Source organism: Erythranthe guttata, chromosome 9 (genome assembly GCF_056151865.1).
Source record: "Erythranthe guttata isolate IM_541 chromosome 9, IM_541, whole genome shotgun sequence".
Taxonomy (NCBI): domain Eukaryota; kingdom Viridiplantae; phylum Streptophyta; class Magnoliopsida; order Lamiales; family Phrymaceae; genus Erythranthe; species Erythranthe guttata.
Window position 1 is genome coordinate 10758099 of NC_142541.1, and position 20431 is coordinate 10778529.

General features: G+C 34.2%; 1 protein-coding gene across 1 annotated transcript; it reads left to right on the plus strand.

Annotated features, from left to right (window-relative positions):
* The first annotated feature begins 249 nt into the window (after nt 1-249).
* Nucleotides 250-3090, plus strand: LOC148768065 (uncharacterized). Its single transcript, XM_088822862.1, has 3 exons — nt 250-1005; nt 1500-2232; nt 2926-3090. The coding sequence occupies exons 1-3, from the start codon at nt 376-378 to the stop codon at nt 3069-3071; spliced, it is 1509 nt and encodes a 502-aa protein (XP_088678988.1). The 5' UTR covers nt 250-375; the 3' UTR covers nt 3072-3090.
* The last annotated feature ends 17341 nt before the right edge of the window (nt 3091-20431 follow it).

A 20431-nucleotide genomic window follows, 5' to 3' on the forward strand; every position in this document is an offset into this window, starting at 1 on the left:
TAGAAACTTCCGTGTATTTTGTGCGTGGTGCTTTAATAATTGGAGATGCTCTAATCAAAGAATGAAAATTAAGACCCGCAATTATTTTGACTCGTATTGGTCTTGCACAAGTCAACCCCAGTCACAACTCATTTATTTAGCCAATATATATACGCAGGGCGGACCCAGACCCTCGGCGGCTAAACTTTTTTTTAGGGGCTATAGGACAAAATTAGTAGATAATTAATAATATAAAATAAAATAATATTAAAAAATGACCAAAACTTTTTTCATGCAGGGGCAGAAGCCCCCAAGTCTGAAGGTGGTTCCGCCCCTGTATATACCACACACGCACACGCACACAAACAACACACACACCTTGATCAGCTTTCGGACATGGCAGACAATTATTCCATTAATATAAACATGTCCGGCGGCAGCTCAGCCGAGATCGAAGCCAAGCTGCTTGAAGCTGCAATGAAAGGAAGCATCAGTTCATTGCAAAAGATGCTCAATCAAGATCCACTCGTTCTCGATAGATTCTCCGTTAACTCCTTTTCAGACACTCCTCTCCATGTGGCAGCCATGTTGGGGCATACTGATTTTGTGAAGGAAATCGTAAGTATAAAACCCGAGCTCGTAAATGAGTTGAATTCCCACAAATCATCTCCTCTTCACTTAGCATCATCCAAGGGCCATGTTGGTGTAGTCAAAGCCATTTTATCATCAGTTGATAGTCGAACAATATGCCTTGCCCGTGACAGAAACGGGCTAACCCCGCTCCACCTAGCGGCACTCAAAGGCAGGATCGAAGTCTTGCAGATTTTGCTTCAAGCCGAAGCTGAAGCGGCACAAGTGACAGTGTATAGAGACGAAAACATCCTTCATTTATGCGTCAAACACTACCAGCTAGAGCCACTTAAGCTTCTGGTGAAGACTGCTTTAGCCCATCCTAAGTTCATAAACTCTAAAGATGGTGATGGAAATACACTCCTCCATTTAGCTGTCGCAGACAAGCAAGTTGAGGTATATATACATATATCTCTACCTTCTGCTTAGAGTAAATTAAATTGCACCTAGAACCCTGAGGTATGCTAAAATAACTTTAAGGTTCCTATGGTATCGGTAGTTACAATCACCCCCTGAAACGTTGTTAGAAACTCTGATGGTGTAATGCATACATTGAATACGTTATTCCGATAGATTTCTAACGGACTATTAATTTCAGTAAGTGGTGGAGATAACATGGAGCTAGGGGTGACATGGCTCCCCCAACATTTCTTAATTAAATCACCCCTAGCTTTGTTTTGTCTCCACCACTTCCTGAAACTAATAGTCAGTTCGAACTTTATCAAAATAACGTATCCAATGCATTATTCCATTAGAGTTTCGAACAATATTTCAGGGGGTGATTGTAATTATCGAAACCATAGGAACCTTAAAATTAGTGTAATTTACCCTCATTATTATTAACAAGTTTTATTTTTTTAAAGTTGATGAAAGCTTTTTCATTTAAACAGACGATCAACTTCTTGCTGAGTGTGCCTGCATTTGAAGTGAATGCGCAGAATCTCAACGGGCTAACGGCGGTGGACGTTTTGATTCAAAGCAGAAGGGATGTGAGGGACATGGAAATCGAAGAGTCACTTAAAAAAGCTGGAGGAACTGGAAACTTGCAGACAAATAATAATAATAATAATAATAATAATAATAATAATAATAATAATAATAATAATAATAATAATAATAATAATAATAATAATAGTCTTCAACCGGACTTGGCTTCTTCTCCCACTCGAGAATTGCAGAAGGACAATAGCTGGAATGGGATGATGAAGGAGCAACTTGAATGGCTGGAGACGCAGCGAAGCTTGCTGATGGTTGTGGCTTCTCTCATCGCAACAATGGCTTTTCAAGTTGGAGTCAACCCGCCAGGCGGAGCCTGGCAAGATGATAAAATACACGACGATCAAGGAAACGATGTGCCCGATCCTCATTACGCGGGATATTCCATATATGCAACTAAGGCCCCTCATGGATACCCGAGATTTTGTATCATTACCACGTTGAGTTTCGTTTCGTCTTTGAGCATTATATTGCTTCTGATGAGTGGATTGCCGATAAGGAGAAGATTCTATATGTGGATTCTGATGGTGATCACGTGGGTTGCAATCACAACTATTGCCTTTACTTATGTTGCATGTATAATAGTGTTCACGCCCTACGAAGATGAAACACTTGCACATGTTACAGGCAGAGCCGGTCCTGAGAATTTGGGGCCCTAAGCAGAGTTTAAAATTATCTCTTTTGTTTTTTTAAATAGTATCTTATAAATTATAAATTATACTGTTATTGGTACACATTTTTAACAAATATCTTATCTAATAAACAAACTTTTTTTCTCTTTTATTGAAAATAAGAATATGAATTTGAAATATATCAAATACGAACCTTAATGTTGTTGGCATTGCATGCATAAACAACACATTATGGGGAGGAAAAAAAAACAATCGTTGATCAAAATTATTAAAAGTACATATATTGATCATTATATTGTTCGTCTCAACTGACAACAGTTCGTTTCAATTATATGGATGTTTGGTTTAAGATTTAATTATAACCTTAAAAAAAATTGGCATATACATTTGGATATTAATAACATACTATAAGTAATTATATAATTAATTTATAAACAATATTATCTACAAAACACTATATTTAAATTGGTCTTTCTTTATATTTTTTGAATAGTTGAGATTATAAAATATTCCATTAACATATAGTTTAAAATAACATCTAATAAAATATTTAAGGACTAAAATGTGCTATATAACTAATTATTGGAGCCATATAGTGGTTTATGAAAAAAATTGTGGGGCCCCCTCGTGGGGTGGGGCCCTAAGCCAAGGCTTCCCCGGCTTACCCCAAGGCCGGCTCTGGTTACAGGGCTTGCCATTCTTGTGTGGGTCGGCATGATGGCTACTCTCCTGATGGCCCATACAATTCGTTTGATTATCAAGATTGTCCGAAAGACGAGGAAGCCACATAGCCGGAGGAGTGCTGCAGGTTCATCAGCAATTCTTGTCGAATAATATTGTTCTTGTTGTTGTTGTTGTTCGTTAAATCTTATTTTTTTCTTTGGTTCGTCTGTCTTTCTTTCTTTTAGGATTTTCCAACTGTCGTTGTATGCAATTTCAGTGTGTTATTATTATTTGAAAATAAATCATATGTAAAATAAATATAAATAATTTGAAAATGGGTTTCACTTCCCATCTCTATTATTATTTGTTTATTTCATATTGTAAATTAATAAATTTATTCGAATTAATGTTAATAAAATAATTTTAATTTTTAATGAAAAAGAATAATTTCGTGTTGCAAAAAACATGCATCAAATTTCCTCTATGCTACAAAAATCTTGCATAAAATCCCTTCAATAGTTAACGATGTTAACTTTTAACGAAATGGGAATTTCATGCAACGTAAAATAAAACACAAAGGAATTTGATGCAAATTCTGCTTAGCACTACTTTTTTTCTTTTTATAATAAATATGTCTACCCACCTTAAACCAATGTTGTGGGGTTATTTTGTACTGGCTACTGCTCCAGAAATTTTTTATCTTGTCTATTATATTGATAGATAGGTTAAAAAAACTTATTCTGTGATGTTGATACTAATCAACTGGGCCAGCCCAGACAGATGACTTAAACCTTACAAGTTGCCTCCATTATGTGGGCTTTACGCATTAGAATCCAGATTGAGTTTATCTGGTCCGAGCTGGTTGGGGACCACTACACGATAAATTGGTGTGGCGGTGATTAATCGTAGGTATATTGGAAATAAATTGGTTTTTAGATATAGTGTAATATATTTCTAAATATTATTTGCTCATACTTAAAACGTCTAAAAAACAAATTGAATTTGATTCTCTCTTATCGTTTATGTAATCTAATCACATAACAAAAGTTTAACATTTAGAACTTATTCTCTCCTCAACGTTCTATATGTTTTTATTTTTAGGCCAGGTTCTTCTTACGGGATCGGTGAGTTTGACTTTGATTGAAAGAGATAATTGGTTGGACTTGAAAGAAAAAAAAAATAAGATAAACGCCCTATTTTCCTTGTAATAAAAAAATAAATAAATAAATTAGAAAAAAAAAATATTTTTCCGATATATCGCTCGAAGTTTGACCCGATATATCGGTTTGACCCGCCACAGACCGCCTCGAACCGCCTCACCGTCAAAAAACCGATTTTCAAAACTGCCACACAAATATGGTAAAAGTTTATGCCCGCCACCAATATATCAGCCGCCACAACCGATATGAGAGAACACTGTTTATAGTACACACAAAACTGCATTGGTGGAAATTAAAATAAAATTTATGATTTCCGTCGATTTTCATTCTACAATGTATAATTTGAAACAGTGTTTTCAATTTGAATTCCAATATTTCTGATTTTTGACTTTTCGAATCGGAATTGGAATGTAATTTTGATTTCTCTGAAAATAATTTCGAAAATTTCAAGTTTTTCTTTCTATTAAATTTATATTTTCAATGTTATTATTTATTTCGTAATATACGTGAATAAATAAATATATAGTTTTTAACACATATTAACCAACCCTCATTAGGAGAGTTGGTACCTAACCTTTACCAATAGGGTAAAGGTTAACAAAAACCTCAAGGTGTAAAAATGTTGGACAGTGGAGCATCAACCCAAAAAGATCTATCTGAGGAACATCTCGTGTTCTCACCACCTCCGGACCCCCCACCGCCACCATATTTGATAGCCGCACAACAAAACACCGTTCCTACCCTCACTAACCCATCGGAAAACCAAACTGAAAGTTCATATCACCATCCTGTAAACCAAACCAATAAATTGCCTCAACCTAGTGAAAACCATACGCATGGCATGATAACTGATAACATGAGTTATAGTGAAAACTCTACCAGGATGAACTCCAACTCCTATAAACAAAAACTCATCAAAACCTCCAAACACATATATTTTCCCACATGGTTCGCATATATTGAGCAAGAACAACCTCCAGAGCAACAAATCAAACAGGTGACTGAAGATGGAAAAATCTCAAAAATAAATTTCACAAAGGAAGAAATCACTGTCTTCAGACAACCATGGAAGAAAAGCTTGATCATCCAAACAATTGGACTAAAAAGATCGATCCCCGATATCGGATTTCGGCTACACAAAATATGGAAGACAAACAAACTGCTCGAAGTTACAGATATGAGAGACGGATTCTACATAACCAAGTTTAGAGATCCCGAAAAATACTTCCTCGCCCTCGCGGGTGGACCTTGGTATATGTTCCAATATTATATGGCCACGTACCAATCGAAACCTAATTTTCGGGGGAAAGCATTCACAGAAGGGAATGTCTTTATTTGGGCACAATTCACCAATTTACCCATTGAATACTTTCAAGAAGCTGCCCTTTTTAAGATCTCAAGTTTAATTGGAAGACCCATAAAAATGGACACCCACACCAACGAAAAAACTAGAGGAAAATACGCAAGGGTTTGTATTGAAGTTGATACGGACAAACCTTTATCTCCTTTTATTTTAATTAATAACTACAAACATCTTATCTTGTATGAACTAAACACTGTCTTTTGTAAAATTTGTGGAAGAGTTGGACACCTTCCTTTGTCATGCAAAGAAATCGGGTATAAAGTCAGTGAGATTCAAGGTCATTCGGAAACAAAACAAGGAGATCGAAATCAAACAACATAATGGAATATAATTGAAAGTCGAAGAAACTCAAGAAATTCACCACGAAAATCTACTGGATACAAACCACAAAATAACGCTTTCAATGACAAAGAGTCAACAAAATACACATAGGTTTGGAAACGAAAGGACGACAATACAGACAAACCAGAAATGGAAAAAATAGATGATCATAAAAGCAAACAGAGACATGCTGATAGAAACCAGTTTAATGCACTACGCCGGAAAGAAGTTAATCCAGAGAAATTAAGAATGCCAACCGACACGCAATTGCCAGAAAATAAAACAGAGCCCGCCGGTGTTAAAACAACGGCTAACGATCCCATGGTAACATCAAACTCCGGCCAGATCTCCGACGAGATACACGAGCAGTCGGTGCGGCGAAAGATGACAAATGATCAAAATAGAGATGACGTGTCCATGCAACAAAGTGAAGATTTGTTAATAACGTCCACGTGTTCAAACATAGAAAATTCTGGAGAAACGGAAAAAGAAAAAAACAAAAGTCCCTTGGGAAAGAAAAATAAACCGACACTCGAAAAAGGCACAGAGAAAAAAACAAAGATGAATATCCCCAAAATCTTTTTCCCCTCTGCGAAAAACAAACGACGGTGGAGTTTCAAGGCAGCATGACACTCCAAATATAATGACAAAATGGTAGAATGCACAATAACCCATGTGATCAGTTTAAATGCCATGCAAAACTGTTCAACTTCTATACATAACCAACAATCATCTTCTACACCGTTACTTCAAAACACATCCCCATTTCCAATGGCACCAACAATGGAGAACAACCCAGAAACCAACCAGAACCAGAACCCCCAGGAAACACCTTCACCACCCGTAGCCCCTACACCCCCGCCAACAGCCTCAAACGCCCACACAGCAACACAGATCCCACAGACCCTCTAACTACTATCAACATCCCCAGCCAGGCAGAACCACCCTTACCGACCCATTGCTACGATACCAAATGGACCTATGCCCCGTCCCAGGAACCAAATCCTCCAGAATGGATTCCACAGCCCAACCCAGAACCACCACACTCATCTCAACCCACGAAGCCTATCTCCATTCCAAAACCACAACACTTATCGATACCGGAGTCCAAGACCCCAACAGACGACGAACCCACCTAACCTCCGGGCTTCGAACCGGTTTTTGAATTCACCTCCCCATGCAAGATCCCCACGTCGTCCCATCATAAACATAAACTCAAACCAAATGAACCAGAGACCTACCGTCCCAAACCTACGAGATCGACTACTATCCTTAGGCCCCCATGTGCACATATTTTAGACCTATCACAGTCTGCCACACCTTTTCACAAGCCCCCCTTTGGTGAGAAGGATCTTGGTCGAGATGGGACAAGAAGGCGAGATGCCCTTAGGCCTTAGAGAGTTTCAGTATCGCTTGATAATGATGCCCATACACCAACAAAACGACCACCACCTACATCAAAATTCACCTCATCCCCCAAACGATATTGCGAGCCTAACCCGAATCCCAAAAAATGGCAGCTTAACCCAAATCTTTCCACAGATACCAAATACCTCACATGCAATGAGAGTACTAACATGGAATTGTAGAGGGGCAAATCGCCCAACTTTCTTACGTGCTGCACAAGACCTTTTAACCGTTACCACCCTCATATCTTTGTTATTATGGAAACAAAAATGCAAGCACACCATGCAACGAGATTCACCCAAGATTTATACTTTGATGACAATATCATGGTTTCTTCGGATGGTTTTGCAGGTGGGATATGGCTACTCTGGAAATCTAATCACATATCACTAACCCAAATCAACGTTTTGGATTGATCCATTCACGCACGAGCCACGCTAAATGACAACACCCCACCTTTTCTGGTTTCAGCGTTATACAACTACTCACAAACGAGCATGCAGCCTCAGGTATGGTCTGATCTCCTTGATATATACCATAATTTCCCGGAAATATGGATAGTCATAGGAGATTTTAACTGCATACTACATGAAAATGAAAACGGGGGGGGGGGGGGGGGGGGGGGGGGGGGGGGGGGGCTAAACCATCTTGTTAGAGAATATTATATTATAGAACTCTTGTAATATTAGGATTCTAGTATGATTGGGTTACCTAGATTAGTTAGGATTTAGTTAGTCAAACTCTATTACCTTGGAATATTTCTCTATATATATTCCATGTAATCAACCCATAATACAATGGGGGTTTCTACGTATTAATATTTCTCTTCTTTCTCCTTCTTCTATTCTTCCGAATGACCATCTCAACCAAAAGCTTAAGCTATTAGTGAAATGTATCATTTAATATTAATATCTCCAATACGCCCCCTCAAGTGCAGGCGAATTACATTTGAAGCCTTGCACTTGAAATATTTTTAAATGGGTGGCTGTGGGATTCGAACTCAGGACCTTTCATTTGGCCTGACTCTGATACCATGTTGGAAGAATAGAAGAAGGAGAAAGAAGAGAAATATTAATACGTAGAAACCCCCATTATGTTATGGGTTGATTACATGGAATATATATAGAGAAATATTCCAAGGTAATAGAGTTTGACTAGGTAACTAAATCCTAACTAATCTAGGTAACCCAATCATACTAGAATCCTAATATTACAAGAGTTCTATAATATAATATTCTCTAACACCCCCCCCCCCCCCCCCCCGCAGTTGAAACGTGACGAACGTGAAGACTGGACAATCACTTGCTAGCACGCTCCCGCAGTCGGAACGAATAAACTTCAAACGTGAAGACTGGACAGAAACCGCGAAACACAACGCTAGAGAATTTCTCTGTGGAAATATCTGCCAAATTGAAAAAATAATAATAATAATAATAATAATAAATGGGTGAGAGAAAAATAAGCTTTTTTTTTTTTTTTTTTAATTGAGATAGAGAGAAAAGATGAGAGAGGGGAGAAAAAGATTGGGTGGTATTCGCCGGCCATGGAGAAGAGAAGAGACGGCGGCTAGGTTGTAGACCATGGAGAAGAAAAGAGGAAGAAAAAGAAGAAAGAGATAGAGAAGATGCACCACTGGGGGAGGGAGAAAATTCGGGTGGTGTTCATAGAAGATAGAAAAGAAAAAGATAAATATTAGAGTACCACCACTGGGGGAGGGAGAAGATTGGGTGGTCACCGCCATGAAGAAGAAAGGCGGCTAGGTTTTCACCGCCATGGAGAAGGAAGGCGGCTAGGTTAAAAAACCTAAACCTGGTGCTCTGATACCATGTTGAATGACCATCTCAACCAAAAGCTTAAGCTATTAGTGAAATGTATCATTTAGAGATATTAATACATCTCTTACAAAAAATCGGTAAATTTAGGGACTGTATTACGAATTGTGAACTTATTGATCTAGGATTTAGTGGGCACCCATTTACCTGGAAAAATCACCAGTATGGTAGATCGTTCATTTGTGAAAGGCTTGATAGAGCTTTCGCAAATTTTGAGTTTATTTCCCTATTTCCAAATACAAAAGTGTATCACCTGACAAGCAGTATTTCTGACCATTCTCCCATCCTAATAGACACCCACGAAAAAAAAAGACGTGTAGAAAACCTTTTAGATACGAAAAAACCTGGTCCTATCACCCTGATTTTCGTAAAGTGGTGGAAAATGCCTGGGAAAACCCTTACAATAATGATACTCTTTCTTTTTATAGTTTTTGTCAAATTTTTAAAATAAAAGTCGTTAGATGGAAGAAATAGGTTTATGGGCATATTGATAATAGAATAAATCAACTTGATCAAGAAATTTGTTCCCTCACTAATATTGTCGAGACTAATTATTCGATAGAAATACACCATAAACTTAATCAACTAAAAATTGAAAACCAAAGGTTACTAAAACAAAAAGAAATGTACTGGAGACAAAGATCTAGAATACAATGGCTTAAGGATGGTGACAATAATACGAATTTTTTTCATGCCTTCGCAACTAATCGTAGAAGGCGCAATATGATACACAATATCAAAATTTCCAATGGGAATTGGATATAAGATCATATAAGACACCTGGTCCAGATGGTCTTAATGCACATTTCTTTCAAAAATACTGGACAATTGTTAAGGACTCGGTTTCTACTACTATCATGAAGTTATGAGGAAGGAAAAATGCCAACCTTTTTAAATCATCACATTGTCTCATACCTAAAAATCCTAATCCTCATTTATTTAACCATTTTAGACCCATAAGTCTTTGTAATGTTGTGTACAAAATTATTTCAAATATTCTTGTTAATAGGATTAAACCTAACTTAGAGTACCTTATTTCATCACTCCAAAATGCTTTTGTACACATTATCATGCTGGCACATGAAATAATGCACACTATGAAGAATAAAGCTAATAAAAACGCTTGCATGGCTATTAAAACTGACCTGGAAAAAGCCTATGACAAATTAGAATGGAATTTTATTAAAATGGCTCTCCAAAAACATAACTTCCCTACTCAAACGATACATGGATTATGGCATGCATTGAAACAGTTTCCTTTTCTATTTTTACAAACGGAATCTATTCGGAGAAGTGGATACCCCAACGTGGGATTAGGCAAAGAGACCCAATATCACCATATATCTTTATATTATGCCTTAACTTACTGGTCCTTAAATTCGTGGAAGGAGCTAATAAAGGCCTATTTGACGCTATTGCGCCAACAAAAAAGGGCCCTAGTATTCATATTCTTTGTTTTGCAGAAGATTGTATTATTTTTTCTAAGGTTAATGATAAATGTGTGTATTTTATTCAAGAAACACTCTCAAACTTTGCTTCCGATTCCGATCTGAATATTATTTGGGGTAAGTCTAAAAATTTTTTTTCAAAAAAGAAAAAAACTCCTCTTAGGACTAAACAAATAATTTATAGGAAAATGGGTATTAAACCTGGAAATAATAATGATAGGTACCTTCGATTACCCATGATCATTGGGCGGATTACTAAGCAATCATTTTTCGACATTCTTCTTAAAACCCAAAACAAAATCTCTACATGGTATAATAATTTTCTTTCCTACGCTGGGAGAAGTACTCTTGTAAACCATGTTCTAAACTCCCTTCCTATATATACTATGACATCTTTTAAAATACCTGAAATTACTATAACAAAAATCAATAGTATTACTAAGAAGTTTCTATGGAATGCATCTCCGAATACACATAAAAAAGGCCCTCTTAACAGGAAATACATATGCCAACCCAAGTCGAGCGGAGGACTAGGTTTTAAAAATTTGCATATACTGAACAAAGCGTTCACTCTCAAATTAGCATGACGCATTCTCACAGACCAATCATCTTTATGGGTGCAATTTATGAAAGCTAAGTATCTTAGGAAACATAATTTTTTGGAAACACAACAAAATAAAGCAGGTCATAGTTATATGTGGAAAACTATATGTAAAAATATCCCTCTCATAAAAGAATGTTGTTTTTGGAGTTTGGGCAATGGCATGAATATAAGCTTTTGGTACGACAAATGGAATGATAACATTAAAATTGTTGATTACGTGCCAAACATCCCGCCCGACAAAGAGAAAATAAAAATTGCCAACCTAATAAATTCCATTACTAGAAATTGGAATCTAGACCCTATAGAAAACCTCATCCCCGATTATATAATTTCGAAAATTTACGCTGTACACATCCCTATCTCGGAAAAAAAAGATGTCATGCATTGGGCTCTCTCAAAGAATGGTAAGTTTACACTTAAGAGTGCTTATTTGTGGCTTCTTTACTCTCACATTGGGTATGGGCCTTCTCTACCATGGAATAGGATTTGGAAACAAAAATATGTCATCGGATTAAATTCTTCTATTGGCAACTCACGCATAATGCCCTTCCAACAACTGATAACCTTGTTAAACGAAAAATTATTAATCACAATACATGTCAGCTATGTTTGAAACATCCGGAAACTATCTATCACCTTATTTTTCAATGTGAAAAATAAAAACCTTTGATGATGAAAATACCCTATGTACAAAGATATGCAAATTTTCATTTTTGTAGTATTCTCTACCACATTCGGAATAATGAGTATATGCATCATAAATTACCAGTCATTTCCTGGCTTATCTGGAAAGCAAGGAATGAGTTTATTTTCAATAAAATGGGTTAAATGATCAACACATTTGGATTACTGCAGATCAATATATAAATACATATAAAAAAAAAGATAGAAAAATACTACCTTTTATAACCTTAAAATGGATCCCTCCCCCTCCTACTTGGTTCAAAATAAATATTGATGGAGCATCCCTCTCAAACCTCGGAAAAGCAGGTATTGGAGGCGTCATTAGGGATAGTAATGTAAATTTTATTACTGCATTTTCGAAATATATTGGAATAACTAGTAATAACAAAGCAGAGGTCTGGGCTCTCGTTATTGGTCTTAAAATGGCTCGAGATTTTGAGATTGAACGTCTGATTGTCGAAACTGATTCTTGTTTTCTTCTATCTTGTTTTAACAGGAACAAAATATCCCACAACAAGCTAACAACTCTCATGGAGGACTCGAGGAATCTACTGTATGAGTTTCGAAGTGTCCGCGTCACATTCGGATATAGAGAAACAAATAGTGTTGCTGATGCACTTGCAAAAATGGGAACGTCTCTTTTAATTAACCATGTTTGTACTTTTGATAATCCACCCCAGTTTCTCCTTGATCTTTTGGCTAAAGATAAGGATACTTTATATGTACGCAAAACTAGTAAACCTTGTACTAAAACTCTTTTGCTTATGGAATATATGAAGTATTTTGGTTGTTCAAAAAAAAAAAAAAATAGGGTAAAGGTCTAGGGTTCGAGTCCCCCTCCCCTACTTTCCCTTGGTATTGACTTGAATTTACTCAAAAAAAAAAAAAAATTAATTCCACATATTCTGATCCGAAAAAGTTTTTTCTTTCCAATCCAATATCAAAATTACGACATTTAACTTTTTTCGAATTGAATTAGAATTAGTTTCACTTTGGAAACAAAAAAATATTTATTTTTGTCCGAAAGCGTTACTTTCGGTCGGATTTCTAACCCTAGCAAGACACTCTTATTAGAGAATCATCTACTTTAGTAACAAAGACGGATTCACAACAGTAATATAAGATAATTTGCAGCTGATATCTCGTCCACTCACAAGGGATTTGATCCTGATTTTCAGAAGCAAACTTTCAACATATATCGCTTGATTGTTGTAACAATTTATTTTCAAAAAATATTTATTTTCAACCGTATAAATTTTGTAAGAACTTGTGAGAATATAAAATTTGAGTTTTCCATTTTAATATAGCAGTAGTCTTCACACCGTCAAGGTTCTCGCCGATGAAATTGCCCTCACTGACACTCCAATTTCTGCCGACAATCTCAAACTCTATATCCTCAATGGCCAAGGACTTGATTACTGTGAGGTCATCGCTCCTACCCGCTTCCGAGAATCAGCCCTCACCTTTGAACAATTGCACGATATGCTAGTCGGACACGAAAACTATCTAAGGCGAATGGAATCCGTTGCTCAATCTCTTGTGGCAACACCAAACTTCACCCGATCTAAATCTTTTGGGAATTCACGTAATACAAACGACGACACTTCTCGGCACGCTTTTTTTGGCCAAGTCCAAACCTCGAAATAATTATCGTCAAATTCGGTTCAACCCCAAGTGTCAAACAATTGGCCATACGACAAAATATTGCTCAAAGTTGCAATTTTTACAGGCCACAACAAATTATACCACCTGCAAAAGATACGAAGTGGTTGTCGAACTTCACAGCCAGCCTCTCACAATATCACTTCTGACTTGTCAAACATGTCTATTCACTCTGAATACAATGGCACTGATGAAGTCGTCCACGGTGATGGTTTAGGTTTGCCTGTCTCGCACATGGGTTCAGTCAATCTCTTTTATCCTAATCGAACTTTTAATCTATGTGATCCAAGTATAAATACTTTTTTAATATATGTCCATCATTTCAGCAAACAAAATAACGTCTTTATTGAATTTCACCCCTTTCATTTTCTTGCGAAGGATAAAATCACGGGGGCGATCTTACTCAAAGAAAAATGTGAAAATGGCGTGTACCCTCTTCCCGACTCCTTGCCTTTTGGTGCAAATAAAGTAGTTTCTTATGTGCATGAGCGAATAACGTTCGATGGTCGGCATACAAGACTTGGACATACGTCATCCATAATTGTCACTCATATTGTCAACTCGTTTTCCCTGCCCACTCATGCCTCAAGTAAATATTCATTATGTACTTTTTGCTCTCTTCTCAAAGCTCACAAAAAATCCTTCTTTACCACTTATTTTAAAAGTTCTCGTCCACTGATGCCTCAAATAAATCTAAGTGCAGAGGAACACTCTGAGTCCAAACATGAAGCTATTGGCGATGAGACGTTGTGGAGATCAAAGAGGTCATTTCAAGCCCGCCTGTGCAACCGTGTCGTACTCGCATGAAGCTTGAGAGAAAATTTGTTGAGGCAGATGAGTCATCCGGCTCCGGTGGAAATAACTTCTGCTCAGAGCACACTCTTGTTGTGTCTACAGATGACAACCCTCTCAGATATGAGTCATTCGAATCATCCGCGGGATCCAAAATCTCTGCTGGTAATCCTTTCTCAACTCTCTTTTATGCTAAACTAGCTAAGGAAAGTTGGGAGAGCATGCGTCTTCGTAAGTGTAATCCGGAGAGACTTTTATCTCGTACAAATCCATCGATTTCTAGGATTTTTAAGTTGTTGAAATCTCAGATTTTGTTGGGCACAGTGGTGAGTGCCAAGCCTGATGGCAGGTCTGTGGTGGTTCAATTTTATGCCAATCTTACTGGTAGATTCTTTGTTGTGTGGTCTAGATGGTATGAGAAAGTTTATGTGATGAAAAAAGTGTTTCATATGACTTCTGAGTTGATCAATGAGTTTTACAAATGCAAAAATAAAGACGCTTTTACGCCATCTGTCTCCAAAGATACTCTAGCTATTGTGTTCTCTCCTAATTTTCTCAAGAAGTGGCCACCACCAAAAACTAGTTTTCATGCCTCCAAGCTAACTCAGCTATATTCAGTTCTAATTTTAAAATTTGGGCAGTATAATTGGTTTCCTACCACTCATAATGCCACTTTGTGTAAGAATCCGGCTTAATTTTTTGTGTAAAAAAAAAAAAGTCAACGCCGGAGTCCAGCTGAAAACCGGCGGCAAAAAAATATTTCAGAAAAAAAAAAGAGTAAAAAAAAAGTCAAAATTGTATTTTTGTGGTCAAAATGATTTAAATTGAAGTTAAATTGAGGTTACAATTTGGAAATTAGTTTAAAGGGTTGGGGGTAATTTTGTCATGTACATTAATTTTTCCTTTATTTATAATACATATAATCGAAAGATATATAACTCATGAACCTAGAATAATAAAGATGGTTGGTCAGGGACTTATGCACAAAAATCCTTTATATGGGCTCTTTCCAAATAAGTTCATCAATTGGTACTTCTTCATAAAGAGATCCAGACAATAAACTATTTTACAAAAACGTCCACACATGTTCCAGATTTTTGTAAAAGACTAAAATAGCTCCTCATACTTTAATATGCTTCAATTTCATCCTTTAATTTAATTTAACCTCAATTTGACCCCAAATTTCACAAATTATTCAATTTTGACTCAAAACACATTTTTATGGACAATTTCGTCTGTCACCGCCGGCCTCCGGCGATGCTTTTTTTTTTTTTTTTCTTTTTCTTCCTAATTTTTCCGCCACCGATTTTCGTCGTTGACTTTTTCGATTTTTTTTCTTTCTTTCTTTCTGTAACATTTTTTTTTTCGTTTAAACAACAATATTGATGTGATTGACAGTAATATTAACTATATTATTGTTAAACACAGTAAACTTAACTATACTACAGTTTAACACAGTAATATTGCTAGATTAATCTCTAGCACAATAATATTAACACAACAAAACTCATTATTATTATGTAATAGAGTAATATTAATATGTTGACCGTTCAATAAATGTAAACATAATAAAAAGCCTAAAGAATTAATATTACTCAAGTGACAATAATATTACTATAACAACAGTAATATTACAATAATAGATAGTAATATTATTATGTTACTCCGTGAATAACTCAAACAAAACAAAAAAACCCAAACAAAATAATAATATTGATGTGGTTGACAATAATATTACATAACCACAGTAATATTACCGTCAACCACAGTAATATTATTGTGTTTACAGTAATATTACGATAATAGATAGTAATATTATTGCGTTAGTTCGTGAATAACTCAAACAAAACAAAAAAAAAAGAAAAAAGAAAAAATAACAATATTGATGTGGTTGACACTAATATTATTGTGTTTACAATTATTTTACCGTCAACGACAGTAATATAATTACGTTGACTTGTCAACAAATCAAACAAAAAAAAAAGAAAAAATACTAACAAAAAAAATATTACGTTAATTTACTGTCAACGGCAGTACAATTACATAAATGTATTGTCAACGGCAGTACAATTACGTTAATGTACTGTCATTGACAGTATAATTACGTTAATTTACTGTCAGTAACAGTATAATTACTGTTAATGACAGCTCAATTATGGTCAACGTTTAGCGGCGGACATAAAAAAAAAAAAATAATAATAATTTAACGCCTGAATCCGGCGGCGAAAAAAACAGACCAGAAAAAACAAAATAAAAATAAAACAAAAAATTCAAAAAGTCAAAATTGGATTTTTGTGCTCAAAATTAATTATAAATATAACCCCTAAACCTAGAATAATAAAGATGCTTATTAGGGACTTATGCACAAAAACCATATATATATATATATATATTTATACTACTTATAAATCTTGGACATAAAAAAAAAATCAAAATAATTTAACGCCTGAATCCGGCGGCGAAAAAAACAGACCAGAAAAAACAAAATAAAAATAAAACAAAAAATTCAAAAAGTCAAAATTGGATTTTTGTGGTCAAAATTAATTAAAAATATAACCCCTAAACCTAGAATAATAAAGATGCTTATTAGGGACTTATGCACAAAAACCATATATATATATATATATATATATATATATATATATATATATATATATATATATGTATATATGTATATATATATATATATATATATGTGTATATATATATATATACATATATACATACATATATATATACATACATATATATATATATACATACATATATATATATATATATATATATATATATATATATATATATATATATATATATATATATATATATACTACTTATAAATCTTGCAAATTAATGCTGCAACTGCTAAAGTTGTTTAATCTATTGATAATTACGATGCCTGCATTTGAATTCTCTTCAAATCATCAAATCCATTTAAAACCTATGTAACTGGGATTTGAAATTTGGCATGCAACATGCAAATTGGTCAAGTGGTCTAACTTGACAAGTGAACTTCATATAGATTTTATTCTTATCTTGTAATAATATTAAATACTGAAATTAAAATAGGTGTCTTAATTAATTATTATAAACTTTACTAAAAAAAAAATTATTATAAAACCGACTGCTTAGACATAAGTATTGCTGAATTTTACTAATAAAAGGACCATCAGTGTGTTTCCTACATTACATGTCCTAATGGAGGATGTCTATATACAGTTACGATTTCGATTGAACATCAAACCAATTAAGGTCATTGACATTTTGATCTACATCATTTGTTAAGATTTCGTTTGAGGTCGGTTGTTAAAACGAATTAAATTTGGAGTTCCGGACATATTCGATAAGCTATGGAATTCGGCTAGCACGAGTTTGAGATCCATTAAAAAAAGTATTAAAGCTACTCGAACTCCATTCGTGTTTTTCTTAATTAAAACTCATTTGAACTCGATTAATCGGTTGATTATCAAATTAAGTTCAAAGACAATTTTGAAATCTTGATTAAAATTATTTAAACAAACAAACTTGAATAAACATTCTTCTATATTCAAAACTCAATTCATTTGTGACCCTAATTATGAAGATCCAGTAAATCTATAAGAATAACACTTTTATGCGTATAAGACTAACACTTTTATGCGTATTAACTAGATTAACTAGAATCCAAATGGAGTGTAAAAACGCAAGATTAAATTTAAGATACATAATTTTTTTTGATAAAGTCCTTCAATCCTTCATTTAATTAAGATACCTCGTATTTTTATTAGTTCAAAGTATATGAGAACCATATCTCGTCAGTACGAATGCGAACAATGCGGATGTGTTCATTGTGCAGTTAAATTTTCAAAAGTTCACTATCAATTTTTTATTTAATTATGTTATGTTATCAGTTTTCAGCTAATTTTAGAATTTTGTTGTCCATATTTAATATTCATGATTTTACAGGATTTTTTTTTTCAATACTTGATCTATAAAAGTTTACAGCCACTTTCAAAAGTTTGACTCAATTTTCACTCATTTTTCATAAATTCACTCATATTTTACGAAAATATTCAATGATCAATTTCCAGAAGTTTACTATCATATTTCCGTAAAATACTTCAATTTTTAGAAGTTGGACACTATTTCACTGATGGTTTTGTGTATGTTATTTTCTAAGTATATGTGTGTTATATTTTACTTATCCGGAGAAAGTTAAAAACAATAACTCATAAAATGAAAAGAGATAGAAAAAAGAAAAAAAAAACCTAACATTTTAAGGTTTAACTTGTTTCTGCATTATTTGATAACATAAATAAAAAAGGTTACATGAGAGGATATATATCATTCATTGTTGATGCAGAAATCAACAATATAAAAAAACTGATTTATATCGGATTAGCTTGTATATCAAATCCTAAGATTGATAAATGCCCCGATGGTAGCAGCCCGAACCAACCCGAAAACCGAAGTAAACAGCGTCCCGACAGAATTCACAGTCGCGCCAAGAATTCCGGTGGTGGCATTGAGCACCGGGCACAACACAGGGCTCAATGGAAGCTGCACAGTGGCAACGCATGGAAGCGTAGGTAGGGCAAGGATAAGCCCGGTTATTGCCGGAACAGTTATGTTAAAGGACCCGTTCACACCTGTGATGCCTCGGCCAACGATTGTGGAAACACCGAAAATGGTGCAGTTGAGGTTCACGCCCACTCCCGGAATGCCTTGCCCCGGGCAGTTTCCGGTTGGGGTGCAGCAGAGTGAGCCGCTGACCGTGAGGCCGCGCACGGTCAGCACTTGGCCGTGGGCAAGTGGGTTGGAGGCGGCGGCAAAGAGGACGGCGATCAGGAAAAGGGCGGAGGCACGGTTGTAAGCCATTTGAATTTATTTTATTTTATGGTTAGAACAATATATATACTATATGTGTTGGTTTATTGTTTATAAGTTGATGTGTTCAAATGGAAGGAATGTACACCCCTATTTATAATGCTTGTTAGTTTTCACATTCTTTCTAAAGTTTGAGTATGATTTTTTTTCCTTTCATAATTAGTATCAAGTTGGCGTTAGGGTGGGTTGCTCTATATTAAGCATAATTGTGACACTTGTGAAAATAAGATTTTTTTTTTTTAATTTGTGTTTAGCGAAACAAAGTAATTAATTATACCAAAAAAGACATCCATCCCCTTCAATAAAAGTTGCCCAATAGATTTATTCATTGCATGATTAATATACTTTTATATTTAATTACAATTATATTAACTTATTCCTAATATTTTATGTTATTTTATTAAATTTTAATGTTAAAATATATTACTTATATTATTTTTAATTAATTAATATTTAAATTTTAATATCTCAGTTTCTCATGATTAGAAAAAATCATCATTTTCCAACACAATAAAATCAAAATAAAATAAAGTAAATTAAAATGTTAACTAGAAGTAATAATATAAGATTTTAAAAAACATTTTTATATCGAAAAGAAACTAAAATAAATAATAGTAAAATAAAAGAATATATTTAAAATATATTGTAGTTACATATATAAAACACTTGTGAAAATAAGATTGTACTATAATTTTCGTTTTTAACGAAACAAGTAATTAATAATATCAAAAACACATTTATCCCCTTCAACATAAGTTGCCAAATAGATTTATTCAGTGCATGATTAATATATTTTTATATTTAACTATAATTATAATTATATTGATGTATTGAATATTTTATGTTATTTAAATTAGAAATTATTATTTCTAACTACTATTATGAAGTAAAAATATGTTTGACTACTTTTATTTTCAACATCTGATTTATTTCAAAAATACCAATTACTCATTAAGAGAGATAGTACTCGCGTTGATTAATTAAATTTCAATATTAAAAAATATTATTTTTATTACTTAAATTTTAATGTCTCAGTTTCTTAAGATTAGAAATTATCATCATTATCTAACACAATTAAATTAAAATAAAGTAAATTCAAATATAAATTAGAAATAATAATATAAGATTCAAAAAAACATATATATCGAAGAAAAACTAAAATATCTAATAGTAAAATAAAATAAAAAATATTTAAAATATATTGTAGTTACATATATAAAATACTTATGATTTAGTGGATTATATATATATATTTTTTTTATTAAGGTTATTTATGTCATTTTTTTAGATTATTGTCAATCGTTTTAAAATTTTAAGGGGGTAAGTGCTACGTTTGATACTTGAATCAGATAAATGTTACACACCCCATAGTTGAAGGGGTAAACGTATTAA